The sequence below is a fragment of the Martes martes genome, assembly GCF_963455335.1.
Source record: "Martes martes genome assembly, chromosome: 3".
In the NCBI taxonomy this organism is placed as follows: Eukaryota; Metazoa; Chordata; class Mammalia; order Carnivora; family Mustelidae; genus Martes; species Martes martes.
In genome coordinates this window covers 122,785,613-122,799,802 of record NC_137890.1, presented here as the reverse complement: position 1 = coordinate 122,799,802, position 14,190 = coordinate 122,785,613, and the positions used below count along the sequence as shown (strand labels likewise).

General features: G+C 40.1%; 1 protein-coding gene across 1 annotated transcript in view; it reads right to left on the bottom strand.

Annotated features, from left to right (window-relative positions):
* TTN (titin) overlaps nt 1–14,190 on the bottom strand; it is a 272,495-nt gene that overhangs the window by 236,777 nt on the left and 21,528 nt on the right. Inside the window, exons 16-34 of the mRNA XM_080798480.1 lie at nt 14,011–14,133; nt 12,573–12,854; nt 12,240–12,305; nt 11,286–11,544; nt 11,017–11,077; nt 10,691–10,906; nt 9,631–9,773; nt 7,899–8,104; nt 7,127–7,360; nt 6,778–7,022; nt 5,603–5,874; nt 5,315–5,479; nt 5,052–5,220; nt 3,257–4,950; nt 2,830–3,111; nt 1,933–2,199; nt 1,562–1,834; nt 1,178–1,441; nt 829–1,089 (exon numbers count right to left, since the gene is read on the bottom strand). Coding sequence (XP_080654606.1) covers nt 829–1,089; nt 1,178–1,441; nt 1,562–1,834; nt 1,933–2,199; nt 2,830–3,111; nt 3,257–4,950; nt 5,052–5,220; nt 5,315–5,479; nt 5,603–5,874; nt 6,778–7,022; nt 7,127–7,360; nt 7,899–8,104; nt 9,631–9,773; nt 10,691–10,906; nt 11,017–11,077; nt 11,286–11,544; nt 12,240–12,305; nt 12,573–12,854; nt 14,011–14,133 — 5,482 coding nt within the window. The remainder of the gene's footprint in view (nt 1–828; nt 1,090–1,177; nt 1,442–1,561; nt 1,835–1,932; nt 2,200–2,829; nt 3,112–3,256; nt 4,951–5,051; nt 5,221–5,314; nt 5,480–5,602; nt 5,875–6,777; nt 7,023–7,126; nt 7,361–7,898; nt 8,105–9,630; nt 9,774–10,690; nt 10,907–11,016; nt 11,078–11,285; nt 11,545–12,239; nt 12,306–12,572; nt 12,855–14,010; nt 14,134–14,190) is intronic.

The window sequence follows — 14,190 nt, the reverse complement described above, 5'->3', positions numbered from 1 at the left end:
AGTTTTTTTCATGGTCGAAAATCTGAGGAAATATTATAATAAAGTATAAGATAAACTGGGATACACAATTCCCGCATGGACTTTACAATTTAATCCCCATGTCATCAATATGTCCTCAATAATTAAATTGTAATGAACCAAACACATTTATGATGACTTCTAGTTTTTTCTTGACAGTTGATTTCTGCTTTTGGTTTTTCATTTTAGAGCAAGGGATTTCTGCTGAATGAGAATGGCCTACTTCATCTCATAAGACAGAGATATACAGATACACTGACTTATGTTTTAAAATGTTCATTGGGTTCAAAAAACAAATATGAAGGGAACAAAGAAAACAAAAGTTAAAGGAACAAGAGTAATTAAAAAAAAAAGAAATACACCTTAGAGTAGGAAAGTTTAAACAAAGCTCAGTTCAACCACTGCTTATTAATCACCTATCATGTGCAACATGTTGGAGAACACAGAGAAGAACGAAGCATTTCCAGATTTGGGGGCTTATATTCTGGTGTGAGAAGAAGAAATGGGGCAATAACACAAGTATGTACTAAGGGCCATGGAAGAGACACACGGAAAATAATCTGATAATTGAAGTAGTAAGATCTTACACAGATGGGAAGATAAAGGCTTCAAAGAAAATGGCAACTGAGGTAGGTCTGCCTAGGAGAACATGGTGGGGACAGTGTTGAGGGAACTACTGGCTTTGAGAACAGCATAAGCAGAGGCATGAAGTGAAAACTGATGGGAATTTGAAAGGGAATATGCTGCAATTTCTTAAATTAAAACGACTTCCGCACATAAGAAGTTAGATTGAATGATAAATATACCAACCTGCCACAGTAAGTTTTCCAGATGTCATATTTTCTCCGGCAAAAAATGTGTATTCTCCTTCATCATCTTTCATCATATTTAGAACTGTCAACTTATATATTTTTCCATGCGCTTCAATTTTATATTTAGAACTGGGTTTGATTTCCTTGCCCTTAAAATTCCACAAAACATCAATTCCTGAGTGGGACAGCTCAACTTCTAAGACCACATTTTGGGTTTCTGTACAGGTAAGGTCACGCAGACCTCTGATAATTTTAATTTCTGGGGGAAAAAATAATCACTTGGTTAATATCACACTGGGAAAATAGAAGGCTTAAGACACTGATAACTTAAATGGAAGAATCCTTACTTTCCACAGAGAGATCACAGCTGGTTTCAACCCTCCCAACCATCAGTTTGTAAGGTCCTTCATCTGAAGCGTGGGTCCTGTTAATCACTAGTCGCTGCTTAGTGCCTTTGACAATGGCTTGTACGCGATCATCAGGCTTGATTTGTTCATCATTTAAGTACCATTTAACGGAAGTCACATCAGGGACTGAGACCTTACATTCAAGCACAGCCTTGGTGCCCTCAAGCACATTAACATCCTTTAGAGGAGTTATCACATCAACACCTGTAAAACCACACACACAAATAAAAGATTTATGAAAGTGGATTTTGCTTTAAATGCCTGCTTATTAAAGTTCTCCACCCATTAACAGGGTACCCATAAAAATATGTAAGTTGCACTCACTGTAGACAGAGACACGCCCACTGGTTGACAGTCCAAGGGATGGAATGGTGAAGGAGTAATTTCCAGCATCCTCCTTAGTCATGTCTTCAATGAGCAGCATATGGGACTGTTTGTCTATCACAATGTGAACTCTGTCACTGGGCTGCACTTCTTGGCCATCTTTCATCCAGACACCCTCCACGTTCTCCAAGGAGACCTTCACTTCAAGCTGGACAATGTCACCTTCACAGACTTTTTGATCACTAAGTCCTTGTAGGATAGCAATGGGGCGGGCTGTGAAATACAGGGAGAAAAAAGAACTTTATGGTCATTTCTTTATCAATAAGCCATGATGATATTCAGTGCAGACCAAAAGGAACAGGCAGACTTACGTCTCATCTTTAGTTTACAGGTTGTCTTTTTCCCATCGACAACAAAGCTGTATTCTCCCTGGTCCTCTTTGGTCACATCCTTAACTGTGAGGTTCTGACGTCCACGGCGAGATGTAATTGTGTATTTGCCATTGGACTTCAGCTCCACACCATTATGATACCATTTGCCTTCAATATTTTCCGGGGATATAACGCACTCTAACTCTCCCGAAAATGATTCTGGAACTTCTATGTCCTGAAGTTCTTTCACAAATTCAACAACTGCACCTGAGGCATTAGATAAAGAGAAGTTACTTCCTCTGGAGAGGTACACATCTAGACTTAAGGTAGAAAAAATTCCTTGTAAATCTCTTAAGTCTCCCATGCTATCAGGAATATTCTTAATCCCCCTGGTGATGGACTGAGAAATAAATTTTTAATAAAAAGAAGTTATTTTGATATTTAAATCATTTATTTATTTTAAAGATTTTATTCATTTATTTGAGAGAAACAGAGAGAGTAGGGGGGTGAGAGGCAAAGGGAGAGGGAGAAGCAGTCTCCCCACTGAGCAGGGAGCCCAAAGTGGGGCTCGATCCCAGGACCCTGGGATCATGACTTGAGCCGAGGGCAAATGCTTAACTGACTAGGCCACCTAGGTGCTCCTAAATTATTTTTTAAAGCACAGAATTTTATTTCAATATAAAATTTTTAAAACAAGACATCAAAATAACCTTGATTTTTAAAAATCCAAATTGTCAATATTTTTAATTGCTGGTATAAATTTAGAAATCTTGCTCTGCAGCTTATATCCAATTCCCAAATAATTCCATTTATGAAAGGAAAACTCTAAAGCTAATTCTATCACATACTAATGGTGACTTTAAAACTGAAGTAAATAGTGAGATTATTATTTACTACCTTCGACAATAAGTTTCGCTGTTGTTTTTACATTTTCGTCTTCTACGAGTACACAGCTGTAGTCTTCAGCATCGGATGCATCAATTGTCAGTATGGAGAGGAAGTGGACCTTTCTGTCAGAGTGCATCCTATATTTATCTCCCGTATGAACCTCCACACCATCTTTATACCACTTCACTTTGACAAATGGCTCCGAAGTTTCACATTCAAAGGTTGCCATGGTGTCTTTTTCCTTAGCAACAACATCTTGTAATTCCTGTGTGAAAATGATCGATTGCTTGGCTATAACGAAAGGGGGGAGAAAAAGACATTGTATTAAATTAAATTCACAATTTGAATAATGGGAAAAGAAAAGAAAAAGAAATACACTAATGGATAGTCACGGATAAATAGAGACAGATCCATCAAACCAAAGACTTCAAATTACCTTGGACAAGTAAGAATGCATGGCTTGAGGTTTCCCCAGCTATGTTGATGGCTTTCACCATGATGCTGGCAGAGTCCTCGGCAGTCACATCTCTTATGACCAGTTCACAAACATTGTCTTCAGGCCAGTACCAGTAGATTCGGTCAGAACGTTCGATCTTTACGCCATTTTTGTACCATTCACATTCAGGGTCTGGTTTTCCCACCACTCTGACCCGGAAGTGTGCATCAGATCCTTGGCCCACTGTTTGGCTTTGGATTCTTTCAAAGATTTTAGGAGCTTCCATACTAGGACTCAGTTCAATTTTATCAGGTTTAAATGTTGGAATAGTGATCTTGCCTTCTTCAGCAAGGGCTTTCTTCTCCTCTTCAGTTAATTCTTTGGTCCAGTGGAGAAGCTCATCTTTTGTCTTCCTTAGGAGCTCTTCATAGGATTCATCCTTCTTACGAGACTTGAGCTCCACAGCAGTAATGGCTTCATAATATCCCTCCTCGGTTCTGCGCTTGAATTTACTGCGCAGCTCTTCAGACTCTTCAGATACTTTTTCATGGGTAATTCTTTCAGCCCTTTTCAGTTTCACAACTTCCTTGGCATCAGTGGTATCAACAGGTCTATCTACTTTCTGTACTTCAAACTGAAGTTTTCCAGGTTCATGTATGTGAAACTCGGGCTTTGGTTCAGGGGCTCGCCTGAGGACAGACCTAAAATCTTCCCTCTGTTGGATCTCAAGTTTCACTTTATGCTCTATCACACCTTCGGGATTTTCTGCAGTGACCTTGACTTCCCCTGTGTCATAGGATTTGCAGTCCACGATGTCCAAATAGTGAATGCCATCATAGCGAACTCTGAACCTTTTGCTTTTGCGGATCAGCTGTCCATTGAGGTACCAGTTGACTTTGGGTTGAGGGTAACCTGTCACTCGGCAACGGAACCTAGCGGTTTCGCCTTCAAGTACTCTTACTGGCTCTGGGAACAAGACGATGTCTGGCTTTTGCTTCTCTTTTTGATCTGTTGTTACACCTGTAAGTGCACCTTCGTGAGCCATCCTCTCTAATTCTTCAATTCTCTGTAAGCCTTTCCTCCCCTCAGGCAACTGAGATTCCTCCACAAGACTTTTTTCATCTTTAACAATAAGTGTGGCAGATGTGTGATCTGTTCCATATTTGTTAGTAGCTCTGCAAGTAATGATGCCACTGTCTCTGGAATATGCAACTCCATAATCAAGGCTGCAATACCCAAACTCATTGATCATACGGAGCCTGTTGGCTGCTTCAAGTGGCTTTCCATCATGGAGCCATTCCACCACCATCGTTGGGTCACCAATTGGTGTTAGCCTACACTCGAAGTGGGCAGGCCCAAAGCGCTTGAGTCTTAAGGAAGTGAGTTTTTTCTTGAAAAATGGTTTCTGTTGTTTCTCTTTATCATAGAGGTCACCCTCTTCCCATTGCTCCTGACCATATCGCAGATGGAGGGGCTCCAGTTCTGGGGCTGCAATCTCCTTTGCTCTGTAGGTCCCTCGTGGGATGATTAATTTTCTCTCTGGTTCAGGCTCTGCAAACTCAACTTCAACGTTCACTTTGCATCTTGTAGTGTCTCGGCCAGCCTTATTAATAGCAGTTGCAGTATACCAGGCAGAATCCTGGCTGACAGTGGAATCAATTTTAAGGGCAGCTTCTCCCTTGGTTCCTTCAATTCTAGAAAAAGTGAAAAAAAATCAATACAGGAGTAGTTTTTGCTTCCTTGGTTATTGGATTTGTATAATGAGCTTAGTTTTATTATTTTCAAGCAAACTTACCTGATTTTTGGATATTTATGAGGTACAATGATGTCACTGTTTTTCAGCCATACAATATCAGGGTTGGGATTACCCGTAGCTCTGACTTTCATTTCAAGTCGAGAACCCTCTTTTATGTTGAGGTTTTTTAGTTTTTCTACGAACATTGGTTTTACCTGATGTTCCACAGCTGGAAGAGAAAGGTTTTGATTCAGAGTGAGTAGGACTGAAATACTTGTTTATAGCCCAAGTGATAAGGTAGTTTCTTTTTTAAGAGCAAATACCTTCCACAGTTAAAATCACTGAAATCGAAGATTTTCCTGCCCTGTTTTGGGCAATGACAGTCCATTCCCCAGAATCACTGGGCATTGCAGGGACAATAATCAGTGATTGGGTACCATCTTCTTTAATGACTACTTTATGGGTATAATCATTGACAATTTGCTGGCCTATAAAAAAATTAAGTAAAAAAGAAAACATGTATTAAAAATAATTGCTTTTAAAGTGTTGTAGATACATATAAACTTAATTTTGTATTTAATGACTTGTAAGTAAAAACTTATCATACATACCATCATGAAACCAGAAGGTCTCTGGCATAGGTCTACCAACGACCTTTAAGTCAAATCTGGCTGTTTGCCCTTCTAAACATTTGAAAGAAGCAGGCTTTAACACAAAGACTGGCTTATACAGTCTCTCAAGTTGTGACTCATCTGTTTCCTCCAGCCTACGTCCAGGGGACATCCTTGCAGGAGACATCCGTGCGGGGGACATCCGTGCAGGGGACATCCGTGCAGGAGACATGCGTATAGGAGATCTACTCACTGAACGTGGAGAGATAGATCTGAAAAACCAAGGCAAAACAGTATTTACATGAGGCATAGAGAAAACCCAGCAAAATAAACAAACCTCTTTCTTAACATCATTTTAGAATTGGCTTCATGTACATATTAAATGGCACTTCAAAATCACCGGGATTCAAAACAGAATACATTATTTTTGCCCCCAAATCTATGTTTTTCATATATCCTCCATTCCAGTCAGTAGTTCTTCAACATAGCCAGGTACCCAGCCTTAAAAATCTTGGAACAATTTTTAATAGTCTTTCCATCACCACCTGCCTTTAATTAGTCACCGACCCTTCTGATTCGACTGCCAAAACATCTCAATAAATATTGGTTGGTTAAATAAACCAATGAACACATTTATAGAAAAAGAGAAATATAATTTTTTATCTAAGCAAAGGGAAAACATAGAAATTATATTTGAGAAAAGCCTAAACCCTATCTACACATTGCAGCCAGACTGGCTTGGATTGGATTTCAAGTGTTGGCACCACCACCTACAGTCTGGGTGAACGAAGACAATTTTCATAGGCTCCCAGAGATCAAGTGCTCCCACTTCCAAAGCATTAATAATACCTACGTAGAAGGGTTGTTGTGTAAAGAAGGGATAACACATGTAAAATTAGGTGTTAAGGAAACCTTGGTAGTTTCATTACATTAGTTACAGCACTGGCAAAATGAATAGCATGCCACTCCAAGGAAAACGCTTTGTTCACCTTACACAGCGGTAAGAAATAAAAATGTCTGGCAATTATCTGTATGGTTAATGGCAAGTTTCTGTGCTTCTCAGCCTTCATTTTTTTTTTTTTTTTGGTCCCTCACACAATAGCAGTTTGTTACTGGGATATTTGGTCTTTTAAACAATTTAAATCTTCATCAACCCAAATTATTCCAAGTCTTACCTGATTCTGCTCACTGGTTCTGGTGTGGGTATGTAAGTCGGAGCACCAAGAGGCGCAGCAGGCTCTACATACAATTTCCCTGAGCAAATTGCGTTTCCTTTCATATTGCTGGCAAATGCAGTATAGATGCCTTCATCTTCTGGAAGAACAACAGGTATGCGTAGACTAGCTCTGCCATCTTGCAGAAAGTCCATTTGGTATCTCTCTCCATGCTTGATGCGTTTGCCATCTTTGTACCATGCAATCTGCAAAAAATATCATGCATATTCGAAAAAAATTTAGATAAAATAGTTACTGTAACTGATTTGTATCTTTATTGTAACCTGGAGACCTGATGTTTATATTTTACCTTGGGTAATGGATAGCCAGACATCTTGCAATGAAAAGTAACACCCATCCCCTCAAGAATTCTATAATTCTTTATTCTTAAGTCAAATCCTGCTTCAACAGCTTCAGATTCTGAAATGTCAACTGCCATCTTTTCTTCTCCATCTTCTTCAAGAAGTTCTTCTAACGTAGTCTTTATTATTCTGTATTCAATTTCTTTGATAAGCCTCTCTTCGAAGGAAGAGATATGGAATTCCTATATAGTAAAAAAAAAAATGACAGTTTGTTAAAAAATATATATCCTGACGAAAGGAAATAATCCTTAAGAGTGTTAGTTTTAGAGATAAGGATTGATTAAAGTTTTTGATTGGGAGAAAAATCTAGAAGGCTGTTTGTTTTTGTTGAGAATTAGATGAGTCACTGTTTTGTTTTTTAATCTGCATTATCATCATCTTTGTCAGTTCATGCTGTGGCATCTTGGGTCAATGACAGCCTAAGGGCACAGGTTATGTTTGGAATGTCCATCCTGCAGATGAAAGGATCTGGGCAATAGTGCGCTTGGTTGTTCTAATATTTGTCTTTTCCTACATATATGGAATCCCTATTTCTAAAGCCATGTTGTGCAACAGGTCATGAAGATTAAGGAAACTTATCAACAGTGAATCTAGACCCACTAATCATAGTTTAACCCTGACCCCATCCCAGGAAAAGGAAAAAATCAAAAAGAGGGACATTGTGGGTAGTAATTTCATAACTTATGAAATGATTTACTTGGCCATTATTGTTCTACTCACCTGTTCTTCTACAAAAGTTCTGACCATTACAGTATCTTTGGCCATTTTTTTCCTAATTAAGGCCTGTTCTTTTTCATACTCTTTCTCATAGTCAGAGTATAAGAATCCAGGTGCTATTTCCCCAACTTTAGGCTCTTGCACAAATGCAGTCATTTGTGTTTGGTAAAGCATTTCTTGCTGGGACTTCATCAGTGACTCATACTCAGCTAGAAGTTAAGAACATAAGTTATTTTTTTAAAGTTTTTATTGAAATTCCAGTTGTTAATATACAGTGTGATATTAGTTTCAAGTGTACAACAGAGTGATTCAACACTTGCATACATCACCCAGGGCTCAGCACAAGTGCCCTCCTTAATCCCCATCACCTGTGTCACTCCCCCTCCCTCACCCCCATCCCCCCGACCCACCACTTATCTCCCTTTTGGTAACTTTCAGTTCACTTTCTATAATTAAGAGTCTCCTTTTTGGTTTGTCTGTTTCTCTCTCTTTTATCCCCCCTTTGCTTGTTTGTTTTAGGAACATACGTTAATTGTAGTATTTCTACAAAAAAGTGTTCATGCCACTTCATTCAGGCAAGCCCTACACTAGGAAAAATTGATAGCCAAAAGCTGAATTTCCTAAATTTTACCATCAAAGTGCTCAATCTATATTAAATTGAATTCTCAAACCAAATTTTTATTTACAAGTCAAAGCAGCTGCTACTATCGTAGAAAGAACTTTACATTACTGGTCAGTTCTTTCAGATCTAGCCTAGTGCTCTTCCTAATTCACTGTGTGGTTTTTGGCAATTCATTTATCTCCCTGGGTCTTGAGTGTTTTATCTGCTAAATAAGGATAATAACTTTCTCTAAGGGGTGTTGTGCAGATCAAATGAGACAGAACCTGGAATGTCCACTATAATGTGAACAATTAAGCAAAAGTAAATGTGACCCATAGATACATTTTGTTTGGCCTGAAAGTCATTATACTTTCTGTCAAATTACTTTGAATACTGAAAATCTTGATTTTCAGGTTCTTCTTCTTCTTTTTTTTTTTTTTTAAGATTTATTCATTTATTTTAAAAAGAGAGAGAAAGAGAGTGAGAGAGCAAGCGAGCATGCATGTATGTGTACCAGCAGGGGGAGGGGCAGAAGAAGAGGGAGAGAACCTCAAGCAGACTCCCCACTGAGCATGGAGCCTAATGCAGGGCTCAATCTCATGACCCTGAGATGTGACCTAAGCTGAAACCAAGAGATAGATGCCCAACCAACTGAACCACCATGGTGCCCTTCCAGGTTTCCTTTAAAACTTCAGAAACTCTAGGAACACTGAGCCTGGCATGTGTGTGCCTGGTGACAACACAGTGGGGGTGGGCAGCTATTGTGCCCTTAAGGCAGGGCACAGGCTCTCCAGTTTGCCACTGTCTTCATGGGACTCACTAATATTATCTGCCTGGATCTGGAAGGCAACTGGAATTGGAATCCCTGCATCTTCAAAATATGCCTAGAAATAAATGCACCAAATAGATACTGATGCTAGAACCTTGAAGTTTAACACCAGTATGGCTTTTGGGGCCATGTGGTCTAAAACATTTCCTATACAGCTGAGGCCAAGGGAAGGTAGCAATGGCGACAGAGCTGGGATATCAGAACTGGGATGTTTTAACAGGCCTTTTGGCAAACACACAGCACTCCTCCTTCCTGGCATTTCCTTTCCTATCATGCACACAGAAACTACTCAGAGCTGCCTTTACCTTCTTCAAGCAGGGAGGCAGATGCAGAAGTCTCGCCATGCTTATTACGAATGACAATAGTGTATTCTCCAGCATCATCGGCAAAGGTCATTGAAATTACCAGTCTGCACTCCCCTGTTTGCTTGTTGTAGCTCACTTTGTATCTTTATGGAAATGAACACACATAAAATTCAGTCACAAAAAACCCTATGTGAAGAAACCAGCCCTCATGAGGATCTGTGGTACAAAATGCAACGACCTTAAACATGTGACTAAGCTCCGTGTAAAATAGAAGATTGCTGAGAATTGAGGAAAATGCATGGACATGAGTAATGAGGGTCAAACAACTTAAAATTTTTGCTTTAAATAAGGTTCACATATTCTTTGAAATAAATAATAGAATATAATACTACTAGAATCAACCATTTGGAAAGGGCTTCGGTGTTTATGTTAGCAAATGAGAGGTCATTTAAACACTTAGGTATTTCTCTTTTTTCATTATTTTGCTCTCTGTTTCATGTGAAGATCAAATGAATAATTAAAATAATAAATTCCTTTGACTATTTCAATATGAAGCCTCTGGTATACTATATATTTTCTTACTAAGATAAAAGAATTAGATTTTTTCATTTGTCGTAAGTTGCAGGAAATTCAAAGCTAAATTTTACATTCATTTACAGCTAATTTATTAGCATAAATGTTCATCATGTATAACTAAGTTTCTTCTTCATTACATGACCCTTGTTTTTTTATCTTTTAGTCACTTAATTATTATGCATTTTTATTGAATCCTGTCTTACATGGTTTCTGGAAGAATATATGTGTGTAAAATTCCACATTTTCTCTATTCACTGGCTCTATACATGTATCAAACAAGAATACAGAAAAAAATATATCTTTATATACTTTTGTCACAAAGCTTTGTTTCTCAATAAGACTTTGTGCAAAAGTGTAAAAATACCTCAAAATATACTCTGAAGTTTCCATAATGAACGAGCCTACATGGGGGGAGCCTATTTCTCTGTAGGCTTCATGTACATAACATACAAATCACAGATAACTCTGTCAGCCATCAAAATACCTGTATCCCGTGGTAAGAGGAACACCAGATTTTTTCCAGTAGACGTGGGGCTTTGGATTGCCGCCAACCTGACATTCAAACACAATGCTGCCACCTTCCACCAGTTTCTGGACCACTGGTTTTGTAATGAAGAAAGGAGCAGCAGGCTCTCCGGGCCCTGCCTGTTCCTCTGTGATGCTAGTATCCGTCATCACCACATCTCTGGACTCCACGAAGCTGGAAAGAGAATTCCCTCCATATTAGCTTCTGCAGTTGCAAAGCACCAGTACCAAAGGGACTGAAAAAAATCAAAACTGTACTAGAACAAAAGCAGAAGTATGTTTTACCGTTTCTCTTCCGTGGTCAATTTCTCAGTCACGGTTGTTTCCTTTTCAAACTCTTCTGATGCTAGAATAAGACAGAAGTTTCTCATTTAAGTCGGGTATTGAGTCCGTTTTGTCAGTGACTTCTGCTTAGTGTGACAGCTAAGCCGACCCTCTAATGGACCCCCAGTTCCCCAAGGGGCCATCATCATGAGGCATGCAGAAATTGCGCTGTGGAAAGTGTTGGCTGAGGGCGATGGCGTGTTTAGAGGGCGGTGGGAGTGTGCACCAACCTTGCACAGCTAGATAGCAGGATGTGCTGACGGTCCCAGCCTCATTCACGGCACTGCAGGTAAATCGTCCGCTGTCTTCTGCAAAGGCTTCGCGAATCATAAGACGGGCAATTCCACTCTGGAAGGTTATCTGGAAATCGATGGAACTTTCTATTTGGTAGTCTTCCCTGTACCATGTCACTTTTGGGGATGGGTACCCAGAGATGTGGCACTCCAAGGTGACGGATTCACCTTCTATAACCGTCACATTTTTTAAGCCCTGAAGAGACAAGGAAAAGGAAATACCGATAAGGCGTGCATAGTCATTAAGTCATTAATCATCTCTATGAGTTATGACTAGTGGAAGGATTTGAAGTTGCACATTCTCATGGCCATAAAATGTTTTTTTTTTAAAGGTCAAGACTCTAGAAATATTAGTAAAGAGACTCCCTTGGAAACTGAGTATACCTAACTTGAAATAAATGTCAGGTGTTGCCAAGTTTGTAAGGCAGAATGGTATCAACACCATATAATGGGGCAACTCCATACCCTCTGTTATTCTCACATATTTAAACAAAGCAAATGCTGCCACTTCAATAAAACTTTTCCTGCTATTCCCAATCAGAAGTACTCTCTCTTTCCTCTGTTAAAAGAAGGTGCTTTTCACCTGCTATATTATGCTTGTCACCTTCTATATGTATCATTTTCTCTGATACTAAGGCTAAGATATCAAACAGGGCTGGATTGGTTTGTATATCTTCATAACTCTCCCAATAAAGCCTTATACCTCACAGAAACCCATTAAGTCTGTTGACTATGTGAATGACAGTTGCCAAACAGAATTCCTCTTTTTCTTGCCAAATAGTGTATTGTCTTACAACTAGCCTTTGTGAATTCACTAAGGCCATTCCAAGAAGCTAATCTTTGCATATGTTAAAAGTATCAGACCACACACGCATCAACCTCGTTACTCACCGAGACCAAGGTTGGTGGGGTAACCGGGATTTCAACAGGTGCAGGCACCCTTGCTACTTCTGTCACCTATGAATTTTACAAAGGATGTTACAAAATGCCCGTGAAATAGGGGGCAAACTCATCAACTCTTAGCACATGCAAAATTGCAAACACAATTTGAGACAAAGGAGCTCTGACCCACACCAGACTTAAAAGAATTACGTCTGAACATGGTAAAGGAGAAAGAAAGGGAGGGTGCCCGGCCGAGGGTGCCCAGCTGAGTACCCCAGTGGCATCAACAGGCCCCGCTCCATAGCAATGGCTCAAGAAATGGCATGCAATCCAGGGACTGACCTTGGTTTCCCGCTCGTGTAAGACTTTGAAGCGTTCTTCGTGGACTGTGCTACCAGTGATGCTCACCCCTACCTCCTTCTTCACTTCAATGCCAGCTTGACTCTTGTAAGTGTCTGGCACATCGGTGAAGGGGAACTGAGGGGAGGGGGTAGGTTCGGCTCTCACTCTAGCCTCAGCAGGCTTCACAGTTGGTGCCTTCACTGACTTGGTGATCTTCTGAGCAGAATGCGTGGCCGACAACTCTTTCTGTAATGTGGCGATAGCACTACCAGCTATCGATGCCTGAAGGGAAAAGGATCAATCCGTTTCAGGATTCAGAGAGCAAATGGCCACCATCCCTCATTCTGCGGGGGGGGCTGAGTCTGTGGTCTATACATTCTTTCAATGCTCTCACTATCGCTCTTCTGATCAATGAAAAGGCAGTTAGAGATAAGCCTCTTATAAAGCTCGTCATCATTCCTGCCAATCTGTAAAATACGTTTGGAAAATATCTTTCAAGGGCTGTATTTAGAGCCCCTTATTTCATGCTCTTCATAAAGGGATGGAGGGTCTTCTAAAGCTTGGCGGTGAATTTCCACTTAACCGCCCTAACAATACCACAGTGGGAAATTCAAAATCAGGAAATTACGAAAGCATTTGGTGAATGCCTGAGAACTACATTAAGATAGCCCTGTAAAGTTTCAGCCTCAAATCTGGGTGGCAGCTGAAAATGGAGACGTTCAGGAAAATATTTTGAAGGCTTTCTCACTCTTTTTATTCTATCACTTTCTACAGTTATTGGATTTCAGTAGTAACTTGGGGCTATTCCAAATATAGGTATTAAATGTACTTTACAATTCTCCGAGGGCACACAAGATTTGTATTCCATGTCTTAGATGGGTATGAGAAGAACAGGGACTGATGTGAAGGGTTACTATGTGCTGCCAACTTGCTAATGGTTTTATATGTACTAACTTGCTGCTGATGACAGAGCTAGGACACTAATCCAAGGCTGTGTGACTCTGCCACCCAACCCAACTGCCACACACACTACCTCTCTGCATCTCGTTATATTGAGTATATGAAAGCACGATTTTTCAGTGTCTGACTTTATTACTGATATACATTCACAGACTGAAGCATCTCACAGCATAAGGAAAACTAAACCATGCGACACACCATCTTTTTACAAATTGTGAAACAGAGAGAAAAGGCTGTATGGATTTGGGTCTTCTTTGAGGTGTATGGTAACCCCTAAGCATCGCTGCTCGATGCTTAGCCTGCTGGACAAGTTTTGGGAGCTAGATTGCAGGGGCTCCGGAGTCTAATGACCATAAACAGACATCACCAGAGAGAGGCCCACACTGGCCTACACCCCAAAGAACCTGTTTACGTCACGCATTAGGTACTTATTTCCTTCAAGCCAGACATTTCTGCGTCATGCTCTGTACCTTCTTACCTCATATCCATGTTCTGTCTTAGGGACAGAAATTTTCGAAACAGTAAAGTGAGGGCTTGCTGTGCGGGGGCGTTTATCCACATGGACTAATCTTTCAGTTGTGAGATCTGTAGTTTTCTTGATCTGCAAGGAAATGAGAATCCGTGACAGCACGGTTTACCAGATGACCAGCGCAGTTAG